Here is a 17,412-nt window from a genome sequence, read left to right as displayed (position 1 = left end):
AACTGAATGTGTCCAAGTGTAAGAGCATGCAAGTCTCCCGAAAACGCTCCAACCTTGATTATTCATACTCATTGAACTCCATGATCATTTCACGTGTAGAATCATACCGATATCTGGGAGTTATCACAGACAAACTGAACTGGTCTGAGCATATCACGAAACTTGTGGCGGACACATCTAAAACACTTGGCTTCATCAGGCGTTCTCTCTCTTTATCCCCCAGTAACATTCGTAAGCTCGCATGTGAAGTATACATTAGACCTAAACATGAATATGCCTGCGCAATATGGAGCCCTCATCAACAATACTTAATTTAATTACTAGAAAGCATCCAGAATCGTGCAGCTCGCTTCATCTGCTCAAAATATGATACACGGATCAGCGTTAGTGCCATCAAATCATCCATTGATCTCGACTCGTTAACTCATCGAAGGAAGACATTACGGCTGAGTTTATTTCATAATCTATATTACAACCGCCCTGACCTGCGAACCTCCCTTCTGGTACCACCTGTACGAACGTCCCGTCGGCTCTTCAATTCCCTGAGCGTGCAGCGTATTACTGGTTCCACAAATGCATTTAATAAATCGTTCTTGCCCTTGGCTATTGATGAATGGAATTCACTTCCCGAAATTATTGTCCATGAGCGTGACAACTCAAAATTCAGGCAGTTAACATCCGCTCATTTTTCTAAATAAACTGATGAGCAGCAATAGGATTTCATTTTTCGTTTGCTTTACTTTTCTCTAATACACTGCATTTTTTGTTCAGTACCCGATTGCTTTTCCTTTTTGTGTGTGAATATACTGTTTTGCTGTTTGGTAAAAGTATGCGGACCATAATTGCCTGTGTAATTTTCGTCCGTTTGTTTTCCCTATATTTCAAAATGCACGGATCATAGAAATGCACGTACATCACCATGCCTCGTTGTGTTTTTTTGTCTGTATAAATACGACCATGGCCATACTTTCTTGTCCCCCCCCCCTTTTGTAACGCCCAAACCAGGGCCCTTATGATGATGATGATGACCTGCCATCAGTCGTACAAAATGGCGATTTTACACAGGCGTCGTACTTCGGACGCCAGCGTCAATGACAAGGCACATCAAAATAAATACTTACTGTGTGTGGTTTATTGTGCTTTGCATTGCTTTTGCAACTCGCAACAGTCACTGATGACAGCACACATGAAAAGGCTTAACTGGCCTCAAACACATATCAGATGTTTTAAGAGCGCTCTGAGGTCCAAGGATGGTCCTGCCGACATAATGATACTGCTCCGCAGTAATAGTTCAGATAAAAGCCATCAGCCACCACACGTCGGCCACCTCTCGACAACTTCAAAGAACCCGAACGCCACACGAACAATACGCGAGATTTCCAGTTGTAAACATTTTTTTAACGTCACTTCCATTTTGAGAGCCGACTTTTTTTGGACGAAGAGACGTCAGAGTTCGACGTTGCACGGCTGCTGGTCAGTGGTCTCGGTTCCAAGCACGTCTGCGCCGAGGAGCACAAGTAGCGATAATCTTTGAACGCGAAGAACAGGTATGCCCCTTGAAGTCCTACCAGACGTTCACTGCGGAGTCGATTGCAGTAAACTGCAGGAAAGTACCCAGGAACGCAACGGCCCACGGGGCGCCCATTATAAGCGCAAGGCGAACGTACAGTGCAGCATGATTACGCTGTTGCCTGGCGCGGCTTCCGGCAGTCCCGCTCAACTCTGTGTCCTCCCGAGTGCAGCCCGCTGCCGAAGATGTGCTGCGGACGTAGGACACCGTGCAGAAGTAGAAGAACAGGCACAGGAGCAGAAGTACTGACATGGGAGCCAGGAAGTAGACGATTAGACCCCAGAAGGTGCTGATCCAGCAAGTCGGGTTGCCGTAGCTTGGTGACATGGGCGACCAGGGTGCCACGACTTGCACGCCGACAGCCGTTAGTACCAGGACCGTAGGCAGGCCCCAGGCGACGAGGCCATAGATGGCCAAGGTCTTCTCACGGGTTGAAGAGAGCTTCGCTGCTGTCACGCTCCTCGAGATGTCGAACGATAGCACGGTCGTCCAGAGGAAAGTGCAGAGGAATCCGTAGTGGATAAGACCGGCGCTGGTTGCGCAGGTTACGGGTGGAAGGCCAACGCAACCAGTGATAAGGAAGAGTAGTTGTGTGAACAAAAGCGTCACTGACAGGCACGACGTGCACCTGGATGAGAAACTGCGCGCTTCTCGGTAGGCACAGAACACGACCACTTTCACGGTGAGGCAGAATACGGATAGTGACATGCACACCACTGTGATGTAGTGCTGGACGTTATAGGGGATCGTTGGCTCATGCTCTGGTGTCTTTGGCGGGGTCTTTGATGATACCGTCTCGTTAAACACAGCCCCAATTCCCGACCTCCCCATCACGGTGTATAGGCTTCGCCGTACAGCAGTGACCGTCGTGCTCGGCGTATCAACTTGGCGTACTAACCACAGGCTTGAACAAGGCGGCCAAATTAGGAGGTCCTCCTTTCGTCCGGCTCAACACACTGACGTTGCTTAAGTGGAGAGCGGGGCTACAGGACAGTCGGGATACGTTAGCACCGTTACATATAGCGCAGTATCCGTTCCTGTATTGAAGGCCGTTCGGGTCATTGGCGTCGTCTACGGGAGCGTATTACATTTTGCATCGTCGGGACACTTCCTCGGGCCCCTCTGTGGTACAGTTGTCGTACGGCGGCACTTCGCTGCAAGGTCTGAGATGAAGTGCAGGCTGACCCTCTACGATATCGGGCAGCACAACCCGAACCCGGTCAACGGCTTGGTACTACGTTGAGTTCCAGAAAGTGGCACTAACAATGTCCTCGTTGCACAGTGCGCAGAACCCATTGCTGCAAAAGACGAACCGATGGGTGTTGTGCATGGACATCATCACACAAAAAGAGTCTTGGACAACTGTTGTTGATCAGCTGTAACTTTTGTGTTCATCGTTTTGCCACCGGTGCTTTCACTAAACAGAACCAAAGTTAAATATCACCGAAATCGCTGCATAATTTAATCTGTAAGAAGAAACAAATTCATCTGCAAGAGGAAGCGAATTCCGTTCTCTTCTTGGCCACTGTAATTATCTCGCGCAGTTAGCCACATGAATAACAAAGTGCGCACGTCTCAAAACAAACTTCATTACCGTGTTTTGCGGTGGCGTGATCGTTATCCATTTTTTGATTACATCTTGGTTTTTAATTCGAATTTTCGCAGTTGTGAGGTTCTTTTCAAGCAAGCTCGCATGCAGTTTTCTTCAACTACAATCTAAAGTTTTTGTAACGTTGTTTACCTGATAACTATGCGTCTTCCCCATTCCCACATGTTATGCGAAAGCTATTAGTGAAATAAAGACATGAAAGGGTCATGCTAAATCCTGAAAGACTGCTTCGTTGCACTCTCGCTGCCACTGCTCTTTTTCTTTCTCAGCTTGTGGGTGTTCCAGATCTCTTTTATAATTCTTGCTTGAATTGCAGTATTTAAAAGGCTTGGCATCACTTGATTCTACTTCATGGTATAAAAATATTCATGACCCTGAGTGTTAGTATAACGCTTAAGCTACCATGCCCAAAACATGCTCCATTAGATTATTTCGCTTCTGATTAATGTTAATGCATTGGCAAACTTTCTCCTTCAGCACTGTAAAGCTGCAATGAAGCCGTTTACTGGAAACTTTTGGTAAACTTTATAGAAAACTTAATTTTGAGAAACAAATGCGTTTATCTAGGTGGAAATAACTGGAGCTGCAAAATAACGATTTCAAGCTTTAGTGACCAGAACATCACAGAGAGGAACGACCGATATTCTCTAAGCTTACACTGCTTCCACGATAGTGTAAGGATACATAAGGCTGGAGTGGAGGTTTGTTTTTAAATATTGCTATGTCAGAACAATGTTTAGTTGAATATTAAAACAGTATACTGCACTTCTTTACAGTATCACAAACCAAATAGTCTACAAGAGGTTTTTGTAGGCTATTTTTATACACGCCCTTTTGTTAACTTGCATTCGATCTGTTTTTTTGACATGTGTTTTCGTGACCCGAAGGAATTCTTTTCCTTGATGCATTTGTGAAACATTAAGAGCGCGAAGCTGACACATGCGAAATCCTACAACGGGCATTTCAGGGTGAATCAGTTGGTAACGTTGCACCGTATTGATATTTCAAGGACTTTCAAGGCAGCTGAACGTCCACAGACAACTGTAAGCATTCAGTTGTTGCATCATCTAGGGCCACTAGCTTTTTAAATGGCCTTTGCTTCCCATAGGCTACTCCTGTAAGAACTAAGTCTCTTTTCTAACGACATCATTTTTTCGATTGCAGCCCTGTACTTGGAGCTGGCGAAAAGCGTGAGGCTCAAAATCTTTCCTGCTCTGTGAATGCCTGCCATGCTTGAAGGGGCTGCGTTTTTTGCTGGAATTGGTTTTAAGTGCCGAAAGATAGCACAGGAAGGAACGAGGTTGCCAGGAAAGATGTCTTGTCAACTTCATTCCTTCCTGTGCTGTACTCCCGCGCTTCCAGTAAAACAATTCCAGTAATGCACAGACTAGCCTGCAAAAACGTCCTCGCATTTTTTTGCATATGCGATAGGCTTAGAGTATCGACACTCGTTATCAGCGCCCACTAGCAGCCGAAACATGGAGTGTTTCACAAAATTCCGCAGGCTTGGGGGATTCCCCTAAACAATTGACCAACACACTTCCCACTTCGAGTTACTGATCAATTCGCTCTTGCCCTACCATAAGCTTGCCGTCCCGGTTAGCTCAATTGGTAGAGAGACTGCTCCGGTGAAGCGGTGGTCGCGGGTTCGATCCCCGGACCAGGACGAATTTTTTTTTAACTGCGAAGTTTCTGAGAAAGCTGTATAGCCTTCCTTTGTAGCCGTATGGCTGCGCTTGGGTGGATGCCAATGAGTAATAACTCCCTTATTACAAATCTACTCCACCTTGGGTGATTCCCCTAAACATTTGAATAACACACTTCCCACTTCGAGTTACTGATCAATTCGCTCTCGCCCTACCATAAGCTTGCCGTCCCGGTTAGCTCAATTGGTAGAGACACTGCTCCGGTGAAGCGGTGGTCGCGGGTTCGATCCCCGGACCAGGACGATTTTTTCTTTAACTGCGAAGTTTCTGAGAAAGCTGTATAGCCTTCCTGTGTAGCCGTATGGCTGCGCTTGGGTGGATGCCAATGAGTAATTACTCCCTTATTACAAATCTACTCCACCTTCGGGGATTCCCCTTAACATTTGACCAACACCTAAACATTTGACCTATGTAATACTCTCGACTGAGGGCCTTTAGGGGTTTATTGAATAATAATAATAAAAAATTCGCTCTCGCCCTACCATAAGCTTGCCGTCCCGGTTAGCTCAATTGGTAGAGACACTGCTCCGGTGAAGCGGTGGTCGCGGGTTCGATCCCCGGACCAGGACGAATTTTTCTTTAACTACGAAGTTTCTGAGAAAGCTGTATAGCCTTCCTTTGTAGCCGTATGGCTGCGCTTGGGTGGATGCCAATGAGTAATTACTCCCTTATTACAAATCTACTCCACCTTCGGGGATTCCCCTAAACATTTGACCAACACACTTCCCACTTCGAGTTACTGATCAATTCGCTCTCGCCCTATCATAAGCTTGCCGTCCCGGTTAGCTCAATTGGTAGAGCGACTGCTCCGGTGAAGCGGTGGTCGCGGGTTCGATCCCCGGACCAGGACGAATTTTTCTTTAACTACGAAGTTTCTGAGAAAGCTGTATAGCCTTCCTTTGTAGCCGTATGGCTGCGCTTGGGTGGATGCCAATGAGTAATTACTCCCTTATTATAAATCTACTCCACCTTTGGGGATTCCCCTAAACATTTGACCATCACACTTCCCACTTCGAGTTACTGATCAATTCGCTCTCGCCCTGCCATAAGCTTGCCGTCCCGGTTAGCTCAATTGGTAGAGCGACTGCTCCAGTGAAGCGGTGGTCGCGGGTTCGATCCCCGGACCAGGACGAATTTTTCTTTAACTACGAAGTTTCTGAGAAAGCTGTATAGCCTTCCTTTGTAGCCGTATGGGTGCGCCTGGGTGGATGCCAATGAGTAATTACTCCCTTATTACAAATCTACTCCACCTTGGGGGATTCGCCTAGACATTTGACCTACACTGGACAAGATGTTCGCTGGTATTCGTCCTTGTCATTGCTTTAGTACTGCGCGCCCGATCGTCTAAGTATTCAGCGACTTCGGATGGCGGGGCACAGCTCACTGTCCGAATTGCCCAGAGACGAGGGCAGACACAGAATACTCTCCGTACTCACGTAACCCTACCGCCATTGCCCCCCCCCCCTTGTTTTTTTACCCTTAATATAGATGGATAATTGTTATTATTCTATATGCACTACCACGTGGTACCCTCCTACAACCACTAAATGATTTATAATCGAATTTTGTTTCGTGGAATTTCGTTTTCAAAAGCCGGACAATGACCGTGGCGTGAATCTGTGCTTATAGGTCACGCAAGACAAGAAAAAAACATCGATGTAATCGCTGCTTCGTAGTTTAAATTCACCACAATGCTAAAGCCAGCCGCCTCAGGAGACAGAATGACGACGAAAGCAGAGGCAGCGATTGTATTAGTTTTTTCATGCCCTCACGTGACCTAAGACCACACTTTGACGTCACAGCCATCATTCGGCTTTTCAAGCCACAACCGAAACTGCATGACTGAAAAAATGTATTATAAATTGTTTACTGGTCGGAGGCGAATACCACATGGTGATTCATGCAGAGTAATCTCTGCCGCATCATTGTAATTGCGTTGAGTTGAGTTTTGTATGCTACAGTTGGAATTCGCCTTGCTTATTCTGCCGGCAATAGCTCCACCGTAGCGTCACTTATATGTTAATAATGCCCTAAAACCGGTCAGACCTGGCCCGCTATGCACACAGTCTCTTATATTAGAACAAAAGTCACTCCCGCAGTCACCATGTATGCACACGTCCACTCACAGCACAGCATTACCCACTCCAGAAGTCACCATCTATACACATATTCAGTCACAGTAGAACATAGCCCATTGCAGAGCCACCATCTATGCACACACTCACTCACAGAATAACATAGACCACTCCAGAAGGCACCATCTACGCACACATTAAATCACAAAGGACCATAGACTGTTCCTGCTGTCGCCATTTAGAGTCAAGATCAGTGTCCTGCAGGAATGTTAAAAGCAGGCGTAAAGCCTCTCTTCTGCATGTCTTGTTTCCACTCGGGTCGATAATATCCTGAACTTTACTGTGAAGCGCTCCTCTCCTATTGAAGGAGGCGAACATCACCGACCTTTACGCGTTGTACTCTTGGCAGTACATAATATAATGTTCTATATCCCTGCACACACCACATATAGAACATAGTGGAGAAGATGCCATGCGGTCCTATGCATCCAGGCAGGAGTACAAGCAGCGCCCGTTCGAATTCGATGTAGTAGAGTGGCCTGGTATCTACTAAGACCCTTGGGCACACATGGCTTCTTCCCCGCAGGGGGGCGTGTGCAGCATGCAGACGTTTTTTAGTGGCGACACCACGGGGTTAACCCGAGCATCCGCAGGAACATCCCCGCAGGGGGATGATGGTGAGCAATGCGTCACCACGGACCCGAGCATCCGCGCTTAGCCGTGCGTGGCATCGCCGTGTCCGGAGAAAAGGGGATCCTGGTGGTTGAGCCGATGCTGAGCGTTTGGACCTTTAAGGCCCCTCGGCGGAAGCAACACACCACTTTGGCCCCAGCTTCCTGTAGACGGCACCTCCGGCGTGACCCTACCGGGGGAAATCGGCAGTCGCCTTTTCCTATCCTCCCCTCTATCTTTCACTTTCCAACCTCTTTCTTACAACTCTCCTGTCTACTCCTCCCTTCTTGTTTTTTTTTTCTCACTTTTCATAGGCGGCTAGGGTTAACCTTGTGTGGGCAACTACCCTGAGTTGCGTCATATTTGGTTATAGTTGAGGTGTGAAGCTGGCGTGGGCAGGACTTCCTTTCAAGTTCCTGTCCCGTCCCCTTGTTGGGCTCCATGGTGGGTGGCTGACATCATGACTGAAAAATTTGAATTTTTTATGGCTCCCCCACTTTCCAAACCTGATCGCTCTCTCAAGAGAGGGGGAACGAAGCAGATGTTTTTTTCCAAAAAAGAGAAGTGAGTTTTCCTAAATACAATGTCATCCATAGTGAAGTACAAGATAAGCAAGCAAGAACCCTGTCTCCCTTCCTAGTATCAAAGTGTATGACAGAAGCCTTGGGCATTGGCTGCAAGATATCAAAAATGGCCAGCGGTGACTTACTGCTCGAACTGTGAGACAACATCCAGCGCTCAAAACTCGTGAACATTCTGTCTGTTGGAGATATTCCTGTATCCGTGACTTCACACTGATCTTTGAACACCGTCCGGGGCGTGATATCCGAAAATGATTTTGTCCACATCACAGAAAAAGAGATGCTCGACGGTCTGAGTGACCAAGACGTCATAGGCGTTCGCCGAATCAAGATCCCGTAGGATAATAAAGAAATAGACACAAAGCACATGATCCTCACGTTCAACACCAGCACACTCCCCGACACAATCGAAGTAGGATAACTGAAAGTTAACGTAAGACCATACATTCCCAACCCTCGCCGATGTTTCAACTGTCAAAGGTTCGGCCACGGCTCACAAAGTTGCCGCGGTGGGAAAACATGCGCGAAATGCGCCTCGAAGGATCATTTTGATCACTGTGACGCAGTCCCGCACTGCGCAAACTGTGAAGGAGACCATGCAGCATACTCCAGGGCGTGTCCGTCCTGGAAAAAAGAAAAGGAGATAATCGCCGTAAAGACAAAGGTACACATTTCATTTCAAGAAGCGAGAAGGCGTTTTGCACTCTCCAACTCATTCTCCTTCACTGCAAAATCAAACTTCGCCGATATGGTGCGTGGGCGCGGCGCACCACACCAGGCTTCGGCACCCGTCCAGGTCACACGCAGTGAGCCTGCGGCGGGGCCATCCGCGCCCAAAGGTGGAGCAGCTAACGCTACTCCGCCAACTCCAAGTCAGGCTGCGCAGACCCCCGGGTCGGCGGGCCTCAAGACCTCTTCCCACAGGTCGAGCTCAAACTCGAAAGTGAACGTGCCTTCTGCTCGTTCGTCCAGCGCTTCCGCAGAGGCGATGGACACGGCCCCAGGCAGCCCCGCGCCGTCCACGTCGGACGGTCGGCGGAGCTCCCTGGGTCAGTCAAAAAAAGACAGGCCCCGAGTCACGGGACCATAAACCACTTGATCTAGTTTTTCACTCGATACAAACACAAAAATAAGATGGCTTTCATAATACAATGGAACTGTAGAGGACTTCTAAACAATTACAGTAACATAAAAGACATACTAGGAGCACACGCTCCTGTCGCCTTATGTCTACAAGAAACAAATTTAGGTCCCCAAAAAAATAACTTTCTTAAGAATTACACTGTTTTCCGCCGCGATCGGGAAAAGGCGAGCCGGCTGTCGGGAGGCGTAGCCATCATAGTGAAAAACGTTGTCCCGGATCGAGAGCTTAAACTAAAAACAAAACTCGAAGCTGCCGCAGCCACTCTGGTTGCCCATAAAACCATTACAGTGTGCTCACTATATATCGATCCGCACTTTAATTTAACATTACATGACTTAGAGGTTCTTTTAGACCAGCTACCAGAGTTATACCTGGTAGTTGGAGACTTTAATGTGCATTCATGTTTTTCGGGAACCGAGAAAACTGACGCTAGAGGCCATCTCATATAGGATTTTATTCTATGCAACAACGTATGTTTACTGATCTCGAATAAACCCACATATTGCTCCCCAACCTCGGGGAAAATGAGTGTTTTAGATTTGTCTTTTAGTTCACCGTCTGTTTTTAACGATTTTAACTGGAGTGTTTTAGACAATCCATATGTAAGTGATCATCTCCCTGTCGTAATAAGTCTCTCATCCTTGCCAACAGTCATTCCCACAAAACCACGGTGTTGGAAGCTACATTTAGCTGACTGGCAACATTTTAGAGCAGAAGCTTCATTAGAGAAAATAGTTTTAGAAAATGTTGACATCAATGATATAAATGAAAAATTCACGAATTGTATCTTAACTGCCGCAAATTTAGCTATTCCTCAATCCTCTGGAATAATAAAACAAAATCAGAAATACTGGCACACAAAAAGAATGTAAAGATGCAAAAAATATACAAAACAAAGCCTGGGGCATTTTCCGGAGATACCCAACACACGAGAATTTCATAAACTTTAACAAGGCAAGAGCAAAAGCCCGATACATCAGACGCAACGCAGGAAAGGCATCATGGCAACATTACATATCCTCGATAAACAGCTCAATATCATCAAAGAAAATGTGGGAGCAGGTGCGGAAATTCACAGGAAATTTTACTCCATTCACATTTCCAATGCTAACAACACCCGGTACTCAAACAACATTAGAAGAGCAGGCCAACATATTGGGTGAGCATTTTTCCACAGTTTAAAGCTCATCCAACTACACATACTCCTTTCAAAAGCACAAAACAATAGTAGAAAAACAAGAACTTCCCTCCAGAACATGCATACATTAAGAATACAATCAGCTTATTACAATGCAGGAACTAAACGCAGTACTAACATCCGGTAAAAAGACAGCTCCAGGCCCAGACAATACACATTACGCCATGCTTGCTCACCTCTCCGAGACTGCCGTAGAGGCTCTACTAAAATTTTTCAATAAAATATGGATGAGTGGAGAAATCCCCAAAGCATGGAGAGAAGCAATCATAGTACCCTTACTAAAACCTGGCAAACCACCAACTAGTCCCACCAGTTACAGGCCAATAGCACTCACTAGCTGTATAGCAAAATCATTCGAAAGCATTCTAAATATCAGACTAACCTTCATACTTCAGTCCCGGCAGCTTTTAGGTATACACCAATGCGGGTTTAGAAAGACATGTTCCACAACCGATCACCTTGTTTGCTTTGAGAACACAGACCGGGAAGCGTTCATCCACAACCAACACTGTATCGGGGTCTTCTTCGACCTGGAGAAGGCTTACAATACCATGTGGAGGTTCGCTGTTGCAGGATGCTGGGCTGTTTGAGCGACTTCCTAACCAACCGGACGTTCAGAGTCCGCTTAGGCGCAACCTTCTCCAACACTTTTATTCAAGAAACTGGTGTACCCCAGGGGTGCATCCTCAGTGCGACCTTATTCATCATCAATATGAACTCCATAGGAAAAGTAATCCCAAAATCTATAATGTACTCAGTTTATGTAGACGACCTCCAAATAGCATGCACGTCTTCCAGCATACCTACCTGTCAGCGACAGATACAAATAACAATAAATCAACTGGCTACCTGGGCAGATAAAAACGGATTTAGATTTTCACCTCAGAAAACAGTAGCGGTTCTGTTCTCTTTAAGGCGAGGCCTACAGACCGACCCCACACTATATCTAAACCAAACCCCATTACCTGTCAAACAAGAGCATAAATTTTTAGGGGTAACTTTCGATAAAAAGCTCACTTTCTTGCCACATATAAACAGCCTAAAGTAGAAAGCTTCCCAGGCCCTCAATGTACCGAAACTACTGTCAAGGAAACGCTGGGGGTCTGATAGGGCATGCCTGTTACATATATACCGTTCTCTGGTTCGCTCTAAGTTAGACTATGGGTCCTTAGTATATGGCTCAGCAAGACCGTCCTACATAAAACGACTGGATCCTATCCACATACTTGGTTTAAGGTTGTCTTCCGGTGCTTACAGAACTTCCCCAATAGCAAGTCTGTATGTGGAAACTAATGAACCCTCCTTAGAAGATCGAAGAACTGCACTAACTTGTACATACATCCTCAAAATCCTTTCTCAGCCCAAACATCTTTGTTACCCAATTGTCACGAAATGCCCACCCCGAATATTCTTCAACAACAAGCCTCACGTGATTAAGCCGTTGCTCTTGCGCTTCGAAGAAAAATGCCAAGCTCTGAACATACTAAATGAAATTAAAAATATTGTCCCAAGACACGAAGCACTACTACCGTGGTACACTCTCCCCACAGTGTGTGACGCCACACTAACACGCCTCAGGAAAACCTGTACACCACACGACCATATAATACAAGAATATCTAGCACTACAAGAAAAATACAGAAATTATACTGCATTTTATACTGATGGGTCAAAAACTCATGCTCATGTAGTAAGCGCAGTAATACAAGGAAAAAAATAAAAATGCAGTACGACTGTCCTCATGTGCTACAGTTTTCACCCCTGAGTGTTATGCCATTTTTGTTGCGGTACAGAAAATAACAAATGAAAACATCAAAAACAGCATCATTTATACAGATTCACTGAGCGTCTTTACAGCATTAAACTCCAAAAATGCCACGGAGCCACTGATAGGAAGCATCATACATAATATAGTAAAGGTCACAGCACAAAAACATGTTATAAAATTCTGCTTGGTTCCCAGTCACGTTGGCATTAAGGACAATGAGAGAGCCGAATTGTGTGCTGCACAGACCAGAACCATGGAAATAAAACATTTGAATTTGCCTCCTAGGGATTACATGAAGTTAGTACATAGCAAACTAAGAGCCAACTGGCAAGCTTCTTGGGAAAATGAAGGAAACAACAAGCTGCATACCATAAAGCCCATTTTAAAAGAATGGAAATCATGCCGCCATAAAGAGCATTTTATCGAAGTAATTTTATGTCGTTTACGCATAGGTCACAAACACATCACTCGTAACTTCTTATTAACAAAAAAAGACAAACCTGTGTGTGAAATGTGTGGTGAAGAGCTCACAGCAAATCACATTTTAATTTCTTGTTCGCACCTCGAAGAACTTAGAAAAAAATGTTTTACTGATTTTACCATGAACACATTCCATTTCATCCCGCATTGCTTTTAGGCGAGCAAACACTTGTCGAGTTTTCACTTGTTTGTAAGTTTCTAAAGAAAGCCAATGTTTTAAATCTATTGTAATGTAACCTCTTTACACTAAACATAACATCATCTAACCTTGTGTTTGGCTCATGATAGCCTTAGTTGCTTATGCGCCATAAAAACCCATATAACTAACCATATAACTAACACATGGCTTCTGGGGCGCACTCCACAGGGGACTGAAATAATCGAGCACCTTTTTTCTGAAGAAAGCTTTTGCATCTGGAGGGACTTATTTTGAGGAAATTCTTGACAGAGCTCAATGGGCGAGACTGTCTGCGACCTCATTGCCTCTGACTCCTGTGTGAGACGGCACCCATTGGATATATAGAGTAAAGCCTGTGTTGTGCAGATTCTCCACCAAGCGTAGAGAGTTCATAATAAAGTGTCCGTAGGCAACCCGCGCTCTAACCTCTGAAGGACAGATTTTGAATAAGGATGACCACAGGTTGAGCCGGACAAGACCCTAACCTCCATAAAGTCACCTCAATAGCAACAGTTTCGGCCGTTATGGAGGATACGTCAGCAGAAATGTGTACAGACCACTTACAAGCCAAAGAAGGAACGTAAAAAGCCGCTGCGCTAACTTGTCTGACCTTGTCCACAGAACCATCCGTGAAAATTTCAAGATGGAGGTTACACTCTTTTTCCAAATGTTCAAGTACGAGCGAACGCGTTGCTGCCAAAGGAGAGCTGCGCTTTGCTCTCACATGGGAAATTGTGACCTTACAGTCGGGAGTCAGAAAGGTCCACGGTGGTTTCAACCGTTTCCTTTGGCTTGGAACATTAAGGCCTAAAGAACGAAGAGTATTAAGTGCCAAGTAGGCCTTCGACTCATATCTCTTGCAGAGCCGCTCGAGAAGGGATTGGCCAGCTACCCTATCTCCTAGGCGGCCAAGATGCAGTAGTAGTCTGTGAAGCGACAAGGTTTAGAGGTTTCGATAGTGACTCAAGTACTGCATTGCTTGAAGCCGCCCGAGGAACTCCAATGGCTCTTCTTAGGCCCTTTATATGAAAAACGTCAAGACGTTCAAGCTGTAAGGACGAGGGAGATACTAAAGGTAACTGATGCAATATGCGACTGACCACCAGCGCTCCAAGAAGTTTGACCATTGAAGAAGGATGGTTTGCCCATTGCTCACTAGCAATTTTACGGATCACATTTTGACGCGAAGGTAGAGAAGAGACAATCGCATCGACAGCTTCTCGCCACTGTAGACGAGAGTCAATAATAACGCCGAGAAAGCGCGTGTGCTTTAACTGACGGATGCAAGAGTGACCAAGGTCTATCCGCAACCGCGTTTGACGCCTTCCTACTCCTGGAAACAGAATAGAGCCGATTTTTTCCACTGATAGAGACAATCCCACACCTTGCAGGTAAGCTTGCACCGAAAATGGAGCGTGTCGAGCTATCAGCGCTAATCGCTTGTGTTGGTAGCCAGCAATACAAATAGAAATGTCGTCAGCATATATTGACATACGAACTTGCCAGCAATTTTCTTTCTGCATAATTGTAGATGAGAAAACATGTCACCGATATTAGGTGTATATACTCCTCTAACACTACCGCGTTCAACGCCACCTCTCTCCCTCGTGCCCGCAGGTGCCTTTTGTACGAGAGAAGGAAAACGTTCCATAGCGGAGGAAGCGCGCTGCTCTGCGCGTCATGAGGCAAGGGGACAACTCTTGCTCTAGCGCTCTCGGGGTTATTGAACGGATTGAGCAACACCGCCACCTTTCAGCATTCGGCCGTATATATCTTCAACCCTTCATTAACGCACTAATTCCCATGCATTGGTTATAGTCCCACACATTGGTTATAGGTCACGTGAGGGCACGAAAAAAACTTTAATATAATCGCTGCTTCTACTTTCGTTGTCATTCTGCATCGTAATGCAGGCTGGCTTTAGCAATGTGGTGAATGAAAACGACGAAGCTGTGAATAAATCGATCGATGTTTTTTCGTGTCCCGCGTGACCTATAAGCAAAGTTTGACGTCATATACAGGGTGTCCCAGCTAACTTGGACCAAGGTTTATAAAAAAACTAAGCGTTCTTCAGAACTGAGATCGCGTGGATGTTGTTGAGGTTTATCTAAAGTTGCAGTACCATTTTTTCTCTTTTCCTATTTGAATAATTAGTCGAGATAAATAAATTAACTTTTTAAATATAGCTTGCAACGTTCAGACGTCAATAGGAAAGTTCTAGAGCTCCACAAGTATCTTCCAACCCAGGTACTTCCAACGAGATAGACTTAGCGTGGCCGTTTTTATTCGGGAAAAACGAAAGCCCGCGGAGTTTAAAAAATACCACGTGACAGCGCGCTCCGTGCGCCCGGATGCGCCGCGATTACAGCGCTCTCATCCGTGCTTTGTAAGAAACATCACCCGCTTCGCGCCTTTCGTGCTGCCTAAGACAGGGCTTCGCGATGTGCTTGGTTCCGAGATAAGCGCCAGTGGGTTCGGGCGGGAGTTGAAAGCGCGGCTCCCGTTTCTGCGTCAATAACTGCACACTCACGTTAGCAGAATGCATGCGGAGGAACGATGACAATCTCATGAATTTGAATTTGGGAGCAAGATCCCAACAAGCAAACAAGCCGATAACGTCGTGTGAATTACGCTGAAAAACATGAGCCGCGCTTTCTTTCCATTGCCGCCCGTACGCACTGGCGCTTATCTTGGAACCAAGCACATCGCGAAGCCCTGTCTTCGGCAGCACGAAAGGCCCGAAGCGGGTGATGTTTCTTACGAAGCACGGATGAGAGCGCTGTAATCGCGGCGCATCCGGGCGCACGGAGCGCGCTGTCACGTGGTATTTTTTAAACTCCGCGTGTTTTCGTTTTTCCCGAATAAAAATGGCCACGCAAGGTCTATCTCGTTGGAAGTGCTTGGGTTGGACAGTATTTGTGGAGCTCCACAACTTTCGTATTGACGCCTGAACGTTTCAAGCTATATTTAGAAAGTTAATTTATTTATCTCGACATATTATTAAAATAGGAGGAGCGAAAAAATGGTACTGTAACTTTAGATAAACCTCAACAACATCCACGCGATTTCAGTTCTGAAGAACGCTTAGCTTTTTAATAAATCTTGGTCCAAGTTAGCTGGGACACCCTGTATATAGTCATTGTTTGGCTCTTGAAACCGAAAGTGCACGAGAGAGATATTCAATTATAAATTACTTAGCGGTCGTAGGAGGATACCAAGTGGTAATGCATATAAAATAATAATGATAATCCATCTGTAATAACAGTAAAGAAAATAAGGAGGCGTAATGGCGACACAGTTACATGAGTGCGGAATGTATTCTGTGTCTGCCCTCGTCTCTGGACAGTTCGGAGAGTGAGCTTTGTCCCACCATCCGAGGTCGCAAAGCGCCGAGACGATCGGGTGCGCAGTACTAAAGCATTGACAAGGACGACCACCAGCGAACATCTTGTCCAGTGCATTGGGGAGAGGCATTAAGCAGGTTGACGCACTGTACGCTTGCCACACATGGAGGGACGGTTCGCGTCTGGTTACATTGCGCTCAGCCAATACATGCAGGCATACATACCTTCGGTCGCGTTTTCGTACGCCGAAATGCATGGCGAAGAGTTTCACCGAATAATCTCAGACATAGTAGAGTCACAAAACTTTTCACCCTGATCCTACAGTTGAAACCGGGGTCACTGACAACGCGCACAATCACGGAGTAAAACCCTTGCGATATCGCAGGAACTGTTCCCGTGCATGCTTAGATCCGGCACCAAAACTGGCGTCCAAAACGCGTCTTCAGAAGTGGTTTTTGAAAGCAACCAACATAATAAAAATTCAGGGGGCACTTTTGCTCTCTAAAGTGCTGCAAGGAGCAAGCCTATCCTGGTGCACTGTTTGGCCTTGACTGCTAGACTCTTTGTGCTTTAGTGGTGCTTTAACTATAGACTTGACTGCCGACTTTGACTGCTTCTCTAGCACGACTCTCTCTCTGCTTCGATTAATTCGGTTGTATTTATGTCTCTGTTCGCCGTAATGAGGTATATAATGTGGTCACCCACGGACGCCTTACGCCCCCTGTAGGAGCGGGCGACAACAATTTTATTAGCTGTCGTCTTCTTCAAAAGGGCGCGTCAGGCATCCATGGGTGACCCCATTACTGCGAATCCGCGCACTCTGACGTCGTAACGATTTCGAGCAACCTATATGTGGGACACCTCTGCTGACAACTTTCTGTCGACGTCGAAAACGATGAGGCATTAAAGGCTTTAGCCTTAAAAAAGGAGAGCTCGCAGTAAACGGTTTGTACCATGTGACAGTGGCCAGCCAATGGGCGCACTGGCCGGCTAGGCACAACTTAAAGGTCAAGGGAAGGCGCAGAGGAGATGGCTGGCGATATTCTTCGAAGGTTAGCGCTGCTGCATGAAGTTTCAGGGGCTCCAG

General features: G+C 46.1%; 1 protein-coding gene across 1 annotated transcript; it reads right to left on the bottom strand.

The window, feature by feature from the left end:
* Positions 1-1,509: 1,509 nt before the first annotated feature.
* LOC149347058 (putative adhesion G protein-coupled receptor E4P) lies at positions 1,510-2,401 on the bottom strand. The gene has a single exon (XM_089541477.1). It carries the CDS (start codon positions 2,399-2,401, stop codon positions 1,565-1,567), a length of 837 nt encoding a protein of 278 aa, XP_089397603.1. The 3' UTR covers positions 1,510-1,564.
* Positions 2,402-17,412: the final 15,011 nt, after the last annotated feature.

This window comes from Amblyomma mixtum, chromosome 4 (assembly GCF_055824585.1).
Source record: "Amblyomma mixtum isolate Tamu chromosome 4, ASM5582458v1, whole genome shotgun sequence".
NCBI lineage: Eukaryota > Metazoa > Arthropoda > Arachnida > Ixodida > Ixodidae > Amblyomma > Amblyomma mixtum.
The sequence above is the reverse complement of the archived record's forward strand: the minus strand, read 5'-3'. Positions and strand labels throughout refer to the sequence as shown.

Bases quoted from the DNA above. Each gene is read 5' to 3' on its own strand.
- LOC149347058 (XM_089541477.1), bottom strand. From the start codon at position 2,401: ATGGGGAGGTCGGGAATTGGGGCTGTGTTTAACGAGACGGTATCATCA.